We start from the raw sequence: 17,994 nt of genomic DNA on the forward strand, positions 1-17,994 counted from the left end.
AGGAGCTGTGGATCTATGGAGCAAAGTGGAATTAGTTCAGACGGAAAGAAGACACTCTGAGTGGGAGGAGATGTGCAGTTATTATACAAGAATAACTCAATTTTACAGAGGTTGAGATTTCTTTATAACTCGATATTCAAGTAATCAAGTTATATTAAAACAAATGAACCCGTACGCCTGACACAAGACAGTCTGAAAACAGGTTTAACAAGAGTATAACTCGATATCTATATAGTCGATTATATAACTTGATTTTAACATAATCGAGTTCTCCAGGGATTAAATAAAGAAAATGCCACGATGGCTGGCAGCATGGCACAAAGCTGAAGGTAACTCAATTATACAAGGATCGAGTATTTCACAAAACTCGACCCTCATATTGTCGAGTTATAAAAGAGAGGCATTTCCCTAATTAGTTTGAGAAAGGGAGCAGAACGTTGCTCTTTTTTTTTTTTTTTTTTTTTTTTTTTTTTGCGTGAAAAGGGCTTTTGCCCATTTTGGCCAATTAAACTATAACAAACTAACACTCCTAACAGCTATAGCCTATAATAACAGGATTCGATTAGACATGTGCTACAATTAATACAGGCACGTGATAAATGAGTTTAATTTTAATTTTAATTATAATTAATTAAGCTTCTGGTCTAAACACAGGTCCTTAGAGCTTTCACGACGTCGTCTAAGTCTTTTAGAGGCAGAATCTTCTTCTTCTTCTTCTTCTTCTTCTTCTTCTTCTTCTTTTAATAACAAAACGCTGTCATTTGAGTGCCACATTAATTGAAACGTTGCTGATTGTTTGAATCCATCTGGTTTGATCTCTATCTCTGTCACATATTGCCTAAATTTAATTGCAAGATTCATTGTAGCTAATATTCAGATTCTCTTAATAGTCAACCGTTTGCTAGAATCCTGGATTAGATTAATTCTTATTAAATGTCGCTACGGTTTTTTTTAGTTAGATGTTATAGAATTTTAATATATGGCGTCTACTCTATAAAGATTTCTTTTATCAAGAGCCTAACATTCCATTTGTTTTAATGAAAAATCTAATGTGAAAATAGTTTTTTGCATAGTTTCTCAACCAAAAAAAAAAAATTCCACATTTTCTTGTATTTTGTAGTACCATAAAAATAAAAATAAATAAAAAAGGATAAAAATGTCAAAGGAAAATAACTATATCTCACGTCAAGCTAAATAAGATAATGTAAGAAATAGCTTTCTAACTCATTTTAAGAACGCTACTAAACATAGGAAAATTAGATAGTTTAATAGAAAATACTTTTTGGCATATATTCATTTTCTAGAAACAAATAGAGAGCTCAAATCTCAAATATCTTTTTCCTCAAAAAAAAAAAAAAATCTTAGATTTTTTATTTCATGATTTGAAACCCAGACCTAGCCTACAATCCAACCGGGTTAACTAAGAACTGTTCATTAAAGAGGTTATTTTAACCTTAATAACTGGCCTATACAAGAAAATCTGTGAACCATGAGAACCGCGGTTTAACCTCTCGGGTTTGAAAACTGTAAGTGGTTATCATAGGTAGAGTCAAACTGTTAAGAGTGTTTTTTTTTTTTTTTTTTTTTTTGGGTTACCTACAACTTACAGGCTTATAGCTATTGTTGAAGCTTCAAGCCTTCAACTTCAACCACCCACCATGAGACTATCAAACTTAAGATTGCACCGCCATCTTCTTCTTCTTCTTCTTCTTCTTCTCTCTCTCTCTCTCTCTCTCTCTCTCTCTCTCTCTCTCTCTCTCTCTCTCTCTCTCTCCACGAACTGCTTGGTTACTTGCTTTACTCTCAACCACTAAGGGTGTGTTTGTTTGGAGGTGAAATAGGGTGGATTGAAAAATTTGAGAGAGAAAATGGGAAAGAAAACTTTTTTGGAGTGTGTTTAGTTGGATGGAGAGGAAGGAAAATAAATGATGGGGCTCGGATGTTTTCTCCTCGGGCCCACCAAAAAGTTTTCTCTCAAAAATGGAGAGAAAACTGAAGGGAGAAATTGGGCATCATTTTTGGATGAAAATGCCCATGTACGATTGCACCTTCAACCACGTTGCTTTTTCTACACACTTTTTTTTCTCTTCTTTTTTTTTTCTACGTTGTTTGTCTCTTCTTTTTTCTTTTTTTTAACTTTTGATTTACTGGGCAGGCGTTGCTGGCCTCTTTAATTTTTTTTTTTTTAGATGTAATTTTTTTATTTTTTATTTTTTATGTACATAATTGTAAGGACTAAAAGATCTAGCAACCTAAGCCCACTTAGAACAATGAGTTGTACAATTCAACTTTGATCAAAATCAATAAAATTTGTAAGAGAGATAAACGAACAATAAGAGAGGGCTTAGCCCAAGGATGAAGATAAAGAAGAAGTTAATTTCATATAAAAGAATGTCAAATATCCCTCCACCGACTTGCCTGATGAGGCTAAGGTTGTACAAATAATTACACTGTTCACTCACTCTCTCTCTTCTTCTTAGTGTTTCTATCTTTTCTCTCTCTTATCTTTTTTATCACCCCTTTTTCTATTAACCCCCCTTCTCTTATATACTACCCCCTTCTTTATATCTCAACCATTCATTCTTATCTAACTAGTTTCCTCTCATGACACTTGTCTTTTTCTACCTCTGAAGAAGATGGTGGAAGGAGCTTGCTTAGCTGTGACTTACACTATTCAGGTCACTTCCTCATCAATGCAGCTGCTATAACAAGACACACCTAATAGTAACACCGCGAGTCTCTCTACACATAAACAAAACTCAAATTGTATCACCAAAAGTCGACAAATTGCAGTATACCAAGAGAGCTCCTCTTCCACACCTAAAACCCTATACACCCAAATAGCGCCCTCACACAAATACAAAAAACAAAGAAAGATCTTCTAAACAAATTTGTGATACAGGATGTTCTACAAGACGATCGCCTAATCTCGTGCAAACTACAACCTCTTGTTGCCACAGTCCTAACTTTTAAGCCTAAACGCCTCACTCCGGCTAAACGGCCACTCGGCTTAGGACACCAAGACTTACTGGACAGCAAAGATCTGGTCTTACGTGTCTCAACAGTACACATCTGCCAGAAATTGTGGGGATAAACACAAAAACAAGAAGAAGTAGATAACTAGGATATAATTGATCAACATGAACAAATAATCACAGAAGGATAAACAGATAGGTAAAGGAGGCTCAACCTACCAAAGAAAGATAAACCATAATTGAAAAGAAATAGTAGATGAAGAAAGTGATGAATGGTAATGGAAGAGTTATCAGAAAATAGATGTAAAACAATATGTAAGAAATAGGAGAATTCAACATAATTAATTAACTGAAATTAATGATATGCTTGAAAATGATGAAAACTATGGCAGTGTATAACCAGCCAACTTGATTAAAAATAAAATGTAACTTACAACAACTATTATCGGCCAACTTGGCTCTGATATATATATATATATATTCAACAAAAAAAGCCCATTCAAAAACAAGAAAATAAAAACCCCTAATCATTCAAATTTGTAACTCGTTCAACCTGTTCCATAAAAATAATCCATAATTTCATCTTCTCTAAAACAAAATACTATCAAAATATATATTGTAACCATGAATTCTCCTTGGTAGCTCTACCCTTTTCTTTGCAATCACAACAACTCTATTATCTTTAGAAGTCTGCTTCTCAGAAAAAAAAAAAAAAAAAAATCTTTAGAAGTCAAATAAAACATCAAATTTGAAAAATGAATTAAATTCCAGGAAATAAAGCCATCCTCTTGCAAATAGAATTTTTTTTCCTCTGTATTCTTGAGACCTCTTATGAATTAATATTTGAATATCACATTAGACTTAGTTTTAAAATTTATTTAAAATGGAAATTCGAAATTATGCCATCAATTATCAATAGTAATCGACGATCGTGCTCTTTAATAAACTCTCTGCAAAAAATTGCATAACTAAATTTATAAAGCTATATGGGAATAAACCAAAAGCATTTCATTACAACCAATTGACTCAACATTATATATACTAAATGCCTTCAGAAATGAGGAAAAAAAAATTTAAAAATACAAGTTCTAAGATGTCACTTATGTTCTAAAATAAAATTGAACTACTTCTCTATTATGGCTTTAGAGTAGAGTTTGTTGTGTGCCTGTGTTAGAGCCCATCCTTGTGTGTAAGTGTGTTTGTTTCTCAAAAACAAATGAGCTATTATCTTGCACCTGAGTATTTAAAATCACATAAAGTGCTTAAATTCGTTCACAAGTTATTAATTTAATACCATACAGCACTACCAATTCGATCTCATGTTATTTTATAAATACAACACCTGGGATATTGAGACAAGATTTTTGTAATTCCTCGCCGCAAGGATCTATCCTTTCCTTAACACTATCATGAAGTTTACCAAACCCAGAAGCGGAATACACTGGGCCAACCATGCCCATTTAGAAATCCAGAACTCCATTGAAATAGAGCCATTAGCTCAGTAAAAATTGAGGCATTCAATTGACCGAAAATAATCCCCCAAGACTAAGAATTTGCAGTTGGTTCAGATTTTTTTTCTGATGATCCAACTATTTCTTCAAAAGCTTCCATGTCAATGGTCATATCATCATCTATATCAGCCTCTACATCTGTCATTACTTCATCTCCATCTCCTACCATAGGTTCGACCCCATTTTGTACTGAATTGGGATGAGCCTCAAGTTCTTTGCTTGCTTTCTCTGGTTCATCTGGCTTTTGCACAGTTGATTGTGGATATTGATCAATAGATTTGCTTAACATAGACGTCACCAACAAATTCTACAGGCAGGACAAGATAAATTGTCAGAACAGTAAGCATCAAAAATAGTAGGAAAGAATAAATACACTTTTTAAAATTTATTTTCAAACTTTTACCACCATTCTATAACTATTTGGAAAGTGGTGTACGCCATGACCATGTCAAACATCTCTAAATTTGACAAGTGCCCATGCAAAACATAATAAAATATGGAATGGAATTCCTTCCCCCCCAACACCCTTAAAATAAAAAATGAAAAAGGCTAAATGATTAGGATTGTGAAATCCTACAACACGTTCACGCTCAAATAGACACGTTATGAAGCTAGTGATTATGTCAAGAAAGGAAGACATTAAAAAGGTACTACCAATTTTACAACAAAAAATTTACAAATTGAAATGGTAATAAATATGATTGGTGCCACATCAACAGTATAATAAATAATTCTTTAATTACCTTATGTATTATGTTTAAATGTTGACACATCAGTTTGTAAAACTTATGTAATAAATATCAAATCAGTAGTATCTCTAGTATCACTCGTAAAGAAAACCCATAAACATAGACTGATCAATCAAAGTCTGGTGATTAGAGGAGTCTGACCCCTAGACACAAAGACATGCACACCCAAAAAACTGAGGCCACATAATGTAGCATCAACATTCACAAAACCATATTAGAAAGCAGCAATAGAATAAGGCAGACCAGCAGGACTCTTAATGCTTATATGGGGTCATTACCCAGTGCTGATCCTGATCCCACTAGGGTCCTGGAAGGGGTAGTTTGACTACACTCCCTACTCCAACATTTTTTTGCATGAAGTGTCTGCTACCAAGACTTGGACCTGCGGACTTGCACTTGAAAACCCGAGACTTATACAATTGCACCATACAGCCTAAGACTTGAAAACCCACACAACTTGTTGGAAACCAGGTCTCTTACAGATTCTACCAAAATCTAATGACAATTTTTGGTTTCACAATGCAAAACAAGTTCACACCTCTCTCTCTTTCTGTAAGAGCACACCAAAACCCAACCCCCCCCCCCCCCCACCCACAAAAAAAAAAAAAAAGACTCAATTTCATGAGGCTTAGGTCAGAGGCAGGCACTTTCCAATTTGAATCACCCCCCCCCCCCCCCCCCCACAACAAAAAAGAAAAAGAAAAGCGACTCAATTTCATGAGGCTTAGGTCTGAGGCAGGCACTTTCCAATTTGAATACAGAGGAAATAGAAAGCATTACCCTGAAAACTAAGCACAGAAAGCTAGTGTACTGCATCAAGCCAAGCTTAATTAGGATTGGACTGAAGTTAAATACATTTTCCACCAACCAATCCAAGCACAAGCAGCATAGTATTTGGTTTTGCTGCTTAGCCCATAACTGAGCCAAGCCTGAAATTATTTTATCAGAATCCATCAAATGTCCTAAATAAGGCAATGACTCCAAGGTTCCAGCAAGTCACTGCTTTATTCCACTTTCATTATGAATGGATGATTATTGTATGTTTCCTACAAAATCTTGTTTTAACGTCAATTGAATATGTTTAGCACTAAATTTAAATTAAACCATTATTTTGAATTCTAATTAGCTTAACTAGTAAAGTCTCTTATTGTCAAATAAAGGACCTAGGTTCAAATTCCGCTCATATGGCTACATCAAAAACAAATCCATCGATGTCTTGATGTGATGATAAAATTCAACCATCATGGAGTGGAAGCCATAGGTTCATATTCTCTCATATCTATGAAAACCAAACCATTATCAATCATCAAGGGCACCTTTGATCTACTTATTTTGGTTTTGCACTAGATATGGGGCATCATATAAAAGAGCCAAAGAAGCAGCCTACAGTAACTTAACCTCGTTTTTTCTCTCCAATTCTTCCCTTAAGTTTTTTTTTTTTTTTAATAAGTTATGCACACACCCTAATCTTCTCTGAACTTATCACCAGTTCAAAGCCTTTTTTATAGCTATTTTGGTTCAAAGCCACTAGTTCTAACACCATAAAACTTAATAGACAATTAGACATAGAGTCAATGATTATTTTAAGGAAATTTCCATCAGATGATGACTTTTGTTATCAAATATCTCTCTATCCTTGGTTTAGGAAGAGTGATTGTTTGGGTTCATTTTAGGGGTTGTTTGTATTAATTTGGGTTTGTTTTAGGGAAAAGGATAAATCTGTCTTATTTGCTCCATCCTTATATATTGTCATCATTCTAGAACGAAACACCTCAATATTTAGGACCAATAAGTTCCATCCAATACATATAACAAAACCCTGTTTTTTTTAATTGACAAGTTATGCACTCACATAGTCATGAACCCATGACTTCACCATTCATCCCATTAGTATGCACAAGATGACATGTTTAGGAAGATACCTTCATCCAACCTTTTCACAAGTTCCAGGTAGGTTTCTCCTAAAGAAGCATTTTGTTCCTCACTAGTCATTTTCACCTCAGGATACTCCGACAAGACCTTCATTAGATGTCACACACAGTCAGATAACGGTCTTTCTTGGAAGCGAAGACAAAGATAAAATGATGCACATATTTTAGAAAAATTAAAAACCATAAACAATTATTGTGAAGTAACAAGAGATGCATATGCCAGTATACCTCCCCATACCTGCTTCAGCTGAAAGGATAGCATGCTCTTCAATTTGTCCCAATCATGCCTAAGGTGCAAAATAAAACACGCAAAGATTATGAAGATGAAACAGGCACATCTACTTCCACATTTACTATAACTGAAACATGCTATATTAGATATAAAATGTGCAACCTATAACCTATACAATGAAATAGCTACATGGTAACAAAAACAGGTGAAGAATCTGCTGCAAAGCTAACTCATAACCTTGACCATCATAATTATGTCAACTGCAAATAAATGTTGGCAACCATACAAGCCAGTTGCATTAAAAATTATAACTTAACTAAATTAATCCTTCATTGTTTTTTGATAAGTTAAATTATTACTTCATTGTTAGCAAGAAAAAATCCAGTTGCTGAATAAATTATGTTAAAATCAACTGGTATGGCATCACAAAATCCATCTCATACAACAAAGAAAGAAGCCAGGAAAAAATAGTAAAAATAATTAAATGACAATAACTAGACTAGTAGCAATGTCAATTAAGTGATAGTCAGTGACACATCAGTGAAATAGGAAAAATTCCTTAAGAGAAATATGAAAGTAAAAATTAAAATAAAATAAATAAATGGATAAAATCCCGGCAGTGGAAACAGCAGCAACACCGGTTACAACCCTAGTATGGACACAGGAGAAGTTGACCCAGAAATTCTTGAAAAACTAGGATACATGGCAGGGATGTGGCTATTAATTGATATATTCTTTTTAGGTTATTTTACACAAATTTAGGCATATATTTTATATTTATTTTAGATTTTATAAAGTAAGTAAAAGCCATAAAAAAGTTTAAAAACATATTAAGAATTAATTTAAAAACAAAAATAGATGACAAAGAAGTACAATGAATCTTTATCAAAAGAGCTGATGATGAGATTATGGCTTGCAGTACTAATCTTGTTGGTGAAGAAGGCATTAAATAATTATAGCACCACTAGGAAATTGGTGCCTGCATCATGGTATAGAATAAGCTGAAGAAAAAGACGGTTAATTCCAGCACTAGTGCACTACAGGCATCAGTGCCAACCATAGTTGTAGCAGCGGTCAGAGACTCAGAGTGCCACAGACAACGGCCATTAATTTGGTTGTGTTAGTGGCCATATATAGACATGGACATGGACATGGAGGTAGAAATGATAATCATAATAAAAGGCAATGGTTCTAGCAGCATCACAAGGATTACAAGAATGGTGATATTGCTAATGGCGGTGATAACACAGACACGCCGAGGACACTTCTACATGCGAGTTCTTATTGTGTTATGTTTTTAAAGATTTTGATAGTTTTTAATTATTTTGAAAACTTATAAAATAAACATAAACTACGCTTATAATAAATAAAATATATTATTGAATTAATTAATTACGGCTCCCACCGTGTTGTGTCCTAATTTTTCAAGAATTGACATGTTGCCATGTCTTGTGTCGTGTCGTGTCCGTGTCATATTCATACCACATTTCAACAATTTTCTACAAAGGAAATTCCAATTTTCTACGAAAAAGCATGTCAGACCTTAGCATCAAATCAATAGCTATTCCATTTTATATTGTAAATAGAATCCTTATAATCTTATGCTCCTCTTTCCTCTATTAGTAATCTTGATCAATAATTTGAATTTTTTTTTTTTTAAATTAAAAATCAGAGAAATGCATATTCAACAAGGAATTGAAAATTTGATACCAGAATTTTCCAGTGGATGCAATGACTTCAAGTATGCCTTTGACTTCATCCGCTTCTTCTTCGGCAATCTCAGCTTTCAACTCTATGCCTCTACAATCTCAATTTGTTTAGCCATTTTTTTACACTAATAAAGAATGAAACCCTAAGTTTAGAAAAGTAGGTATAAACTATGTGGGTATATATACATATATATATATATATATATATATATATACATACATACCCGTGGTTGATGGGATCAGGAACCGTGTTTTCGTGGAGATGGTGATCGGCATTAGCATCAGCATCAGCATCGGCACCGGCACCGGGATCGGCATCGGCATCGACAACGGCAACGGCAGTAGGAGTAGGAGTAGCATCATTGGGAGGAGGAGGAGGAGTGATTGAGTGCTCCTCCGAATTTTCATTTGAAGGTGTCTCCTCCATCATTAAAACCGTGATATGATGAGATGAGAGGGGACGGCGGCGATTGAGGGGCACACGCCGCTGACGATTCACGGCGGCAACACCGAACCCAATCTGAATCTGGGGACTCACTGGGGAAAGAAGGGCTTCGATTTTTTAGCTTGGGAGGGAGGGAGGGAGGGATTTTTTACAAAATTGTACATAGCCACTCTAAATTTTGGGGAAACTTGTATTTTGCTCCCCTAATTTTCAAATTTTGCAATCAACACCCTAGATATAAAAATTTTCTATACAATATGCAACACCCTCCTGCCCTCAAAAACCAATTTTATGGATTTTTTTTTTTATTAATAAATTGCGTTTTCACTTCTATCAAAAATAAAAATAAAAATATGCGTTTTCTGATTATTATGGGTATATTATTTTCAATATTTAAATGTGGCTTATGATGTTATGTCACCTCTCTATATAAAATTATGCTTGTAGTTAAAAGACCAAAGGAAGAAAGTAATGATTTTTCATAAGCTATTAAATCGTTCAAGACTGTGGATATTAACTGAATCTGACCTTCTTCCCAAAAAGAATAAAAAAATTGAATCTCACCACTAGATCGCTTACACATGTCATGTTACTATACGAGAGGATAATTTACTCCATCATTAAGGTAGTGACCTTAAGCAAACAATGGGTGTAAAATATGGTTTTAAAAACCAGTACAGATAAAGAACCAAAAAATGACTAGTTATCGGTTTTATGATCCAACAAGGGTCGGATTTATGGTCCGATTGGTGATGTCATAAATAATTTATTAAAATTATAAAAATAAATAATAAGTCTTTTTATATAACTAATAAACTAATAATAGTAAATATGTTTAGTTAAAAATATATAACGTTTTTTAAAATGATTTAAGTAAGCTTTATATCTTATATTTACAAAATAAAAATAATAAAAATATAACCAAAGACTTATTTAGTATATGTGTAGACGACTAAATTTCTCGGTTCGAAATAAATCAAACAAGTAAAATAGTTGCACAAATGCGAATTTGTATTGAATATGTGTGGTACAATTCTCTGTAATTACAAAAGAGTGATCCTCTGATTCGATCTCCTTGCAAGACTTATTGATTTGGATTTGTGGTAATGTGATTGTGACTTGAACACAAAATATCCTTCAATTTGGTTGAGGGATGGATCGAAGATTGCTAAAACGGAATCACAATGAATCTCTGGCTATGAGCTTGTTAGAAATCCTTTGTTCTTCACGTTCTTCGTGTTCTTCGTGTTCTTGGATTTGTGGTGGAAGTTCTTCGGGGCTTTAGAGGCTTGAATCCGTAGAGCTTCACTGATTTGTGATTTGCTGATGTTTTCAGACACTTTAGGCTTGATTCCCGCAAACTTTTGGATCTAGGCGGATGATTTGGATGATTTCTCTTCGAATGTTCTTCGTATTCGAAGTTGAAGTTCTTAAAGTTCTTGGAGGCTTTAGAGCTTGGTTCCAGCAGAGCTTCTGAACTTCTGAGTGCTTCAAATGGTTTTGGTGTCCTCCTAAATGGCTTAGGAAGGCTTCTATTTATAGGAGTTTTGGGGTAGGTAAGCGACACGTGGCGGAGTTTGATTGGTGACACGTGGCAGAGCTTGATTGGTCCGCTTATGTCATCGTTTGCACATGCTAGACTGATTGTGTCATCGCTTACACGTACGAGACTGCTTATGTCATCGCTTACACGAGCTGATGCATGATTGGTTCTTGTATGACACTTGGCGAATTTCTGTTGGCTCCTGAATAGTAATAGTAAAACCTAGCAGCAGCATGTGGCGCTTTGTAATTGGCTGCATTTTGTGGACTTGGTAGTGTGACGTGTCAGCTTGTGATAGGTCGGGAATTTTCCTTCTCTACAATATGAATTAATTAATTATATATAACATATTAATATGAGATAGATTCAAGTTACACCTAATGTAAACTAAAGCTGATTAGCACCTCTCCTCTGAGTAGAAGTATTCTCTCTCGTTCCAAACAAGTTTCTTCCTTCCTCCCTTGGCTACGCCTGAGGGTATATGATTTAAAGTCTACGTTACTGCCACGTGATTTTACTCAAAGTCTCACGCCATTGGGAGGCAATGGCAGAAGAAGTGATCAACTGCTTAGAGAACATGAAGTTGATAGCGAATGAAGAAGAGACGATAACCATCTCTGAAGAAGGTAAAAGATTGGATATTGAAAGTTGCACTCTGAGTTTGATTGGTAAGTTTCTTACGTGTAAACCTTTTAACAAGAAAGCGGCAAAAACTACAATTAGGAGAGCTTGGGGACTGGAAGATAAGGTGCAGATAATTGAAGTAGGCACTAATCTCTTTCAATTCAAATTCAGCTCCGAGTTTGAACCTGGTCATTTGATAACCAGTTGCTCATGCTTATACAGTGGAAAAAAGGGATGAAAGCAGAAAATGTCCAACTTGAGCACGCTTCCCTTTGGGTCCAAATTTGGGGTGCTCCCTTTGATATGGTGTCTCCCCAAGTAGCTGGGGAAGTGAGGGGTAGGCTGGGTGAAGTGGTGGAGGTTGAGAAAAGAAGAAAGTAGGAAGACCCTAACTATTTTATGTGTGTCAAGGTGGCAATACCGATATCTAAGCCTCTTCGACGTGGTGGATTCTTAGCAGGATCTGACGGTGAAAGATCGTGGGTAACCTTCAAGTATGAGTGTCTTCCTATGTTTTGTCACTACTGCGGGCTGTTGGGGCACGATCTGCATCATTGTGCCAACCATTTTTCTGCAACAAAGAGTGAAAAAGAGATTGACTACCAATATGGAGACTGGCTTAAAGCCCAAGGAGGACGACCCTCATCACCGATGAAACAGCAGTCAGAAATGAAGGCAGATACAGGGGATGGACAGGGATTCTGGCAGACAAGCCTATTCAGTGAACCGGCGGTGGAGGAAGGGTCCAATGAAAACCCTAAGGAGACCGAGCGGCGGGTAGAAAGTAATGCCTGAGATTATAGGGAGGTTACGGATTTTCTGTTACAAACACCAATGATTAATGCAGTAAGGTGACAAAGAAGGAAACAACTAGAGGTGTTCAAGGGGAATTAAATAACCAAAAGGAGTCAAATTCGGGCACAATGAAAGCACACGTAACAGATGACATAAAAGCGGGAGTTACACATGAAGTAAGTACAAAGGTGGTAACTAAGATGGACTACGTGGATTCTAACATGCAGGTTGGGCCTTACGTGCCAAAGCCCAAATCAACTTGGGTTAGGTTAAACCGTGAGGCTTATGGGCTTGGGGAGAAAGATAGTGGACAAAACAAACCTGTGCTGAGGAAGAGAAGTGTTACGGAGATAGAAAACAGAGGTAGTCATGCAGGTTTTGATGCACAGTCTGGGAAGAGAGGAAAGATGGATAATTGTGACAAAGAGGAAGCAGAGATATCGGCGGGGGTGGCAGGTCACCCTTGCCGGAAGCAATGAAATTTTTAAGTTGGAACTGCCAAGGGCTTGGGAACCTTTGGACAGTTCGAAGCCTTCGCAAACTAGTGAGGGATCAAGCTCCTAAGGTGTGTTTTTTTATGGAAACAAGACTAGACAAAGAGGGTTTTGATGGATTATGTGGAGATTTACCATTCCCTAACCGATTTATTGTAAAGTATCTAGATTTAGGGGGTGGTTTAGCACTAATTTGGAAGAATGAAGTGCATCTGGATGTCGTAAACTATACGGCAAATCATATATTGGCTAAGATTGTTGAAAAGGACGAATTTGTGTGGTTCTTATCGGGGTTCTATGGCTGGCCGAAGGCATGTGAGAAGCATAAGTCTTGGGCGCTTCTTAGGCACCTTAGACAGATTGTTGATGGCCCGTGGGTGAGTATAGGGGATTTTAACGCAATTCTCAACTCCACTGAGAAGTTAAGCAAGAGACCACCACAACACAACCAAATGGATGCGTTCCGTGAGGCTCTAGATCATTGCCAATTAGAAGACTTGGGATTTCGGGGATACCAATATACATGGAATAATAAAAGGCCCGGGGATGCGAACACCAAGGAGAGATTGGATCGAGCCACGGCTATGTCAGATTGGAGAATGAAGTTTCCGAGTAGCACTGTGACCCATTTATCAACTCACGCCTCAGACCATTTACCCATTCTTTTGCACGTCCTAAGTTCAAAGCATGTTCAAGTTAAAGGCCGAAGGAGGTTTCATTTTGAGGAGTTGTGGCTTTTGAATGAGGACTGTGAGAACGTGGTCATAAGTGCATGGGAAGGGGGTGGGGCCGACCCATCTACGTTGGACATGCTAAGGCAAAATTGGCTGCCTATGCAACGGATTTACATGCATGGGGCTCCTCCAAAACACAACCTCAGTTTAAGGAAATAAAAAAGCTTCAAAAGCGGATTGAGCAATTAAATTCAATGGAGCTGACTGAGGACAGCAAAGCGGAGTTTTTGATGACAAGCAAAAGCCTTGATGCTTTATTGCTTAAGGAGGAGATTTATTGGGCACAAAGGTCTAGAATTTCTTGGCTGAAACATGGAGACAAGAATACAAGGTTTTTTCATTCAAATGCATCACAAAGAAGGCAGAGAAATCATATCCAAAGCATCAAAAATGCGGAGGATGTGTGGGTTGAGGAGGAACATGATATAGCAAGGGTAGCAGTGGAGTACTTTGACAAGTTGTTCAAGGCAGGAACAAGTGAAGGATTGGAGGAGTGTCTGAATGCGGTCACTTCAAAGATCAATCCAGACATGCAGCAAGTCCTAACCAGTACATTCTGTGCATAGGAGGTCAAAACAGTGTTACTCCAAATGGGACTAACAAAAGCGCCTAGACTCGATGGTATGAATGCTCTTTTTTACCAGAAATTTTGGCATGTTGTTGGTGACATGGTGGTTAATGCAGTGTTAGACTTGTTAAATTTTGGTCATATGGTGCCTGAAATAAACTCTACATATATTGTCCTTATTCCTAAGATTAAATCCCCTGAAAAAATGTCTGACTTCCAACCCATTAGTCTTTGTAATGTCATATATAAAATTATCTCCAAAGTCCTTGCCAATAGATTAAAACAATCCTACCTAATATAATATCCCCAACACAAAGTGCTTTTGTCCCAGGCCGTTTGATAACTGATAATGTATTGGTAGCGTATGAGACACTTCACATAATGCATGGTAGGAAAACAGGAAGGAGGGGCTCCCTTGCGCTTAAACTGGATGTTAGTAAGGCATATGACCGAGTGGAATGGAGTTTTCTAAAGGGTATTATGATTAAGATGGGTTTTCCTGAAGTATGGGTGGATAGAGTTATGTGTTGTGTCACTACACCTACTTATTCTGTTCTTATTAATGGGAAAACATATGGTAATATCATTCCATCTAGGGGACTCCATCAAGGAGACCCCCTTTCACCTTATCTTTTTCTGTTGTGCACAGAAGGATCACCAATTTATTGTTTGCAGATGACTCACTGATATTTTGTCAAACTAAACAATGTGAGGTTCAAGTGATTGCTGAGATCTTGCAAGTGTATGCTAAGGCATCTGGACAATGTATCAATTTGGAGAAATCTTCAGTGTTCTTCAGTAGCAACACACCATCAAATCAGAAGGATTGGATTAAAGAATCTTTGGGGGTGAAGGAGGTGGACCGGTTTGAGACTTATTTAGGCTTGCCTACGTTGGTGGGGTGAGCAAAATATCATTCATTTGCCTTCCTTAAAGATAGAGTGTGGAAAAAGCTATAAGGGTGGAAGGGTAAGATGCTCTCTAAAACTGGTAAGGAGGTGTTGATAAAGGCAGTGGCTCAATCTATCCCACGTACTCCATGGGGGTTTTTCAATTACCTAAGAGGCTTTGTGAGGAACTTGGTGCAATGTGTGCAAAATTCTAGTGGGGACAGGTAGGGGAGGAGAGGAAAATCCATTGGAAGAGTTGGAACAAGCTAACTGAAGCTAAAAAGGTAGGAGGGATGGGCTTTAGAGACCTAGCCTCTTTCAATCTAGCCATGTTGGCAAAGCAGGGATGGAGGCTAATACAGCAGCAAGATTCTTTGATGTTTAAATGCTTTAAAGCCAGGTATTTTCCACGGAGTCATTTTTTGGATGCCTCTGCCTCACCTAAATGTTCTTTTGTTTGGAGGAGCATAACGACAGCTATCCCAATCCTAAAACGTGGTTGCTGTTGGAGGGTTGGTGATGGATCGAAAATTAGAGTTTACATGGACAAATGGATACCGAATCATCCAACTAATGGAGTAATGCACCAAATGAGGGGGGTGGAGAGCGATTGGTATGTATCGGACCTTATAATACAGGAACAGAGAGTATGGAATTGTGAAGTCATAAATGCAAACTTCCATGGCAATGATGTTGATGCTATACTCAGAATCCCTATAAGTCATAGACAAACATCAGATGTAATTATTTGGTTACATACAAAGAAGGGGATATATTCGGTTAAGTCGGGCTATCACGTGGCAAGACAACTCCAAAAAATCAATGGTTGGGCAGAAACATCAACAGGTCCGATTGGAGCTCATGTGTGGACAAATCTATGGAATCTTAATGTGCCTAACAAAATTAAGGTGTTTGGGTGGCGTGCCTGTTAGAATATTTTGCCAACCCGTGCTAACCTTAGGCAACGGAAAATTATTGAAGATGACGGATGCATCCTCTGTTCACGTGAGGCAGAAACAGGGGTCCATGCGCTATGGAATTGTGCAGTTGCAAGGGATGTTTAGGCAAGGAGTTTGGTTTGGTTGCAAAAAAGGAGTTCAGGCCATCAAGATATGCTTCAGCTTTTCCATGAGCTGCTGTTTCGACTGTCCACATCGGAGTTTGAACTATTCCTAGTTCAGGCTTGGCTAGTTTGGAACCAAAGGAACTTGGTGACTCACGGGGGTAAGATAAGAGACCCGAGATGGTTGAATAAGCGAGTGTCGAACTACCTCACGGAGTTCCAACAATCCCAGGTCTAGCTGCAAGCTCAACCGGTATGTTCAATAGTGGATGTGTGGTATGCCCCACTGGAGCCAGCCTATAAGCTTAATTTTGACGCTGCAATATTCAAAGAGTTGAAGTGCTCGGGGATTAGAGCTATAATACGAAATGGGAAGGGAGAGGTTATGGCAGCTTTATCTACCAGAGGGCCACCGGTTGAGGATAGCGAGGAGGCAGAAACACTGGCTTGTAGACGAGCGGTGGAGTTTGCCGTTGATGCAGGATTTTCAGACTTGGTCATCGAAGGTGATAATGCAGCGGTTATGGCTTCCCTCTCGCATCCTGGGATTAACATGTCTAAGCTTGGTCATATAGTTCAGGATATCCAGTGGCTTTCAACTAGACTTAGATGGGTTTGCTTTAGTCATGTAAATCGGGGTGCTAACTCGGTGGCACACTTGTTAGATAGACACGCGAAAAACATTACAGAGGATATGATTTGGATGGAGGATACTCCCCATCCAGTGGTTGAAGCCTTGTATTTTGACTCCATGCACTTATTTGAATGAATGAGAAGACCGTTTTCCAAAAAAAAAAAAAAGTTACACCTGGTGTAGAGTTACACCTTTTTTAAACCATTGGATTTAAGTAGATCCAACGGTAAAAAAATGACCCTCATTAATGCTAATATTTTGATTAGTATCTCATTAATTATACCTTATTTATTGCATTCCATACATATCTCTAAACCTAAAAAAACACAAAAAAGTATACGTATCTCTCTAATTTTTTTTTCCACCGTTTCTCAAAAAAAAATCCTCCACTGCACGCCTCTCTGTCTCTCTGTCTCTTTCTCCTCCACTGCTCTTCCAGCTCCATCGCCAAGTCGCCGGCAGGGAAAAAAAAAAGAGGAAGGAAGAAGCTGCTGGTTGCACAAGTGGTTAGTCTCCCACTGTTTTTCCCTTGTTATAATTTCTTAGATAGAACTATTTGATTGTATTTAACTATATTGTAAGACGTTGAAAATTTTGGTGGCTGTTGTGGTTCTTTTTATATACAATAGTAGTCTTTTAGTTCTTTTTATATGCAACTATATTTTCCAGAACAACTTGCTATTGACTAAATCTATTGGGTCTATTAGTTCTTTTTATATGCAAAAGTAAATATAATGTATCAAAATAGTTGCTGCATGTGTAGATATAACCTCTGTTTTTCCATTGGGTCTATTAGTTGTTCCAAATTTTATTGTCTCATGTGAAGTTAAATTTTATTACTTTTACTATTGGGTCTATTAGATATAACCTCTGTTTTCCCTTGTTATAATTTCTTAGATAGTACATATGTTTTGTAGCTGAATGTTTACACACTGATGAGAGGAAACTTTGATATTATATTCGGTCTATTAGTTGTAGCTACAGGTATTGGCTACTAAATCGAATAGTACTTGGCTCAAAGTGATTATTTCTTTAGATATGGAATTATTCAAATTTTTATTTATGTATATATATTGGTTGTTATATTTACATATTTT

General features: G+C 37.0%; 3 protein-coding genes across 3 annotated transcripts; 2 read left to right on the forward strand and 1 right to left on the reverse strand.

Moving 5' to 3' along the window:
• Positions 1 to 4,215: 4,215 nt before the first annotated feature.
• LOC112032220 (uncharacterized) lies at positions 4,216 to 9,709 on the reverse strand. The gene is made up of 5 exons (XM_065772876.1): positions 9,332 to 9,709; positions 9,109 to 9,198; positions 7,405 to 7,453; positions 7,126 to 7,254; positions 4,216 to 4,793 (listed from the first exon to the last, which is right to left on the reverse strand). Exons 1-5 carry the CDS (start codon positions 9,535 to 9,537, stop codon positions 4,521 to 4,523), a joined length of 747 nt encoding a protein of 248 aa, XP_065628948.1. The 5' UTR covers positions 9,538 to 9,709; the 3' UTR covers positions 4,216 to 4,520.
• A 3,280-nt stretch (positions 9,710 to 12,989) lies between these two features.
• Positions 12,990 to 13,901, forward strand: LOC112039247 (uncharacterized). The gene has a single exon (XM_024072105.1). The coding sequence runs from the start codon at positions 12,990 to 12,992 to the stop codon at positions 13,899 to 13,901; it is 912 nt and encodes a 303-aa protein (XP_023927873.1).
• Positions 13,902 to 13,936: 35 nt separating this feature from the next.
• LOC112039248 (uncharacterized) lies at positions 13,937 to 15,215 on the forward strand. Its single transcript, XM_065772877.1, has 3 exons — positions 13,937 to 14,291; positions 14,672 to 14,887; positions 14,986 to 15,215. Exons 1-3 carry the CDS (start codon positions 13,937 to 13,939, stop codon positions 15,213 to 15,215), a joined length of 801 nt encoding a protein of 266 aa, XP_065628949.1.
• The last annotated feature ends 2,779 nt before the right edge of the window (positions 15,216 to 17,994 follow it).

The sequence above is a fragment of the Quercus suber genome, unplaced genomic scaffold (genome assembly GCF_002906115.3).
Source record: "Quercus suber isolate HL8 unplaced genomic scaffold, Cork oak 2.0 scaffold_65, whole genome shotgun sequence".
In the NCBI taxonomy this organism is placed as follows: Eukaryota; Viridiplantae; Streptophyta; class Magnoliopsida; order Fagales; family Fagaceae; genus Quercus; species Quercus suber.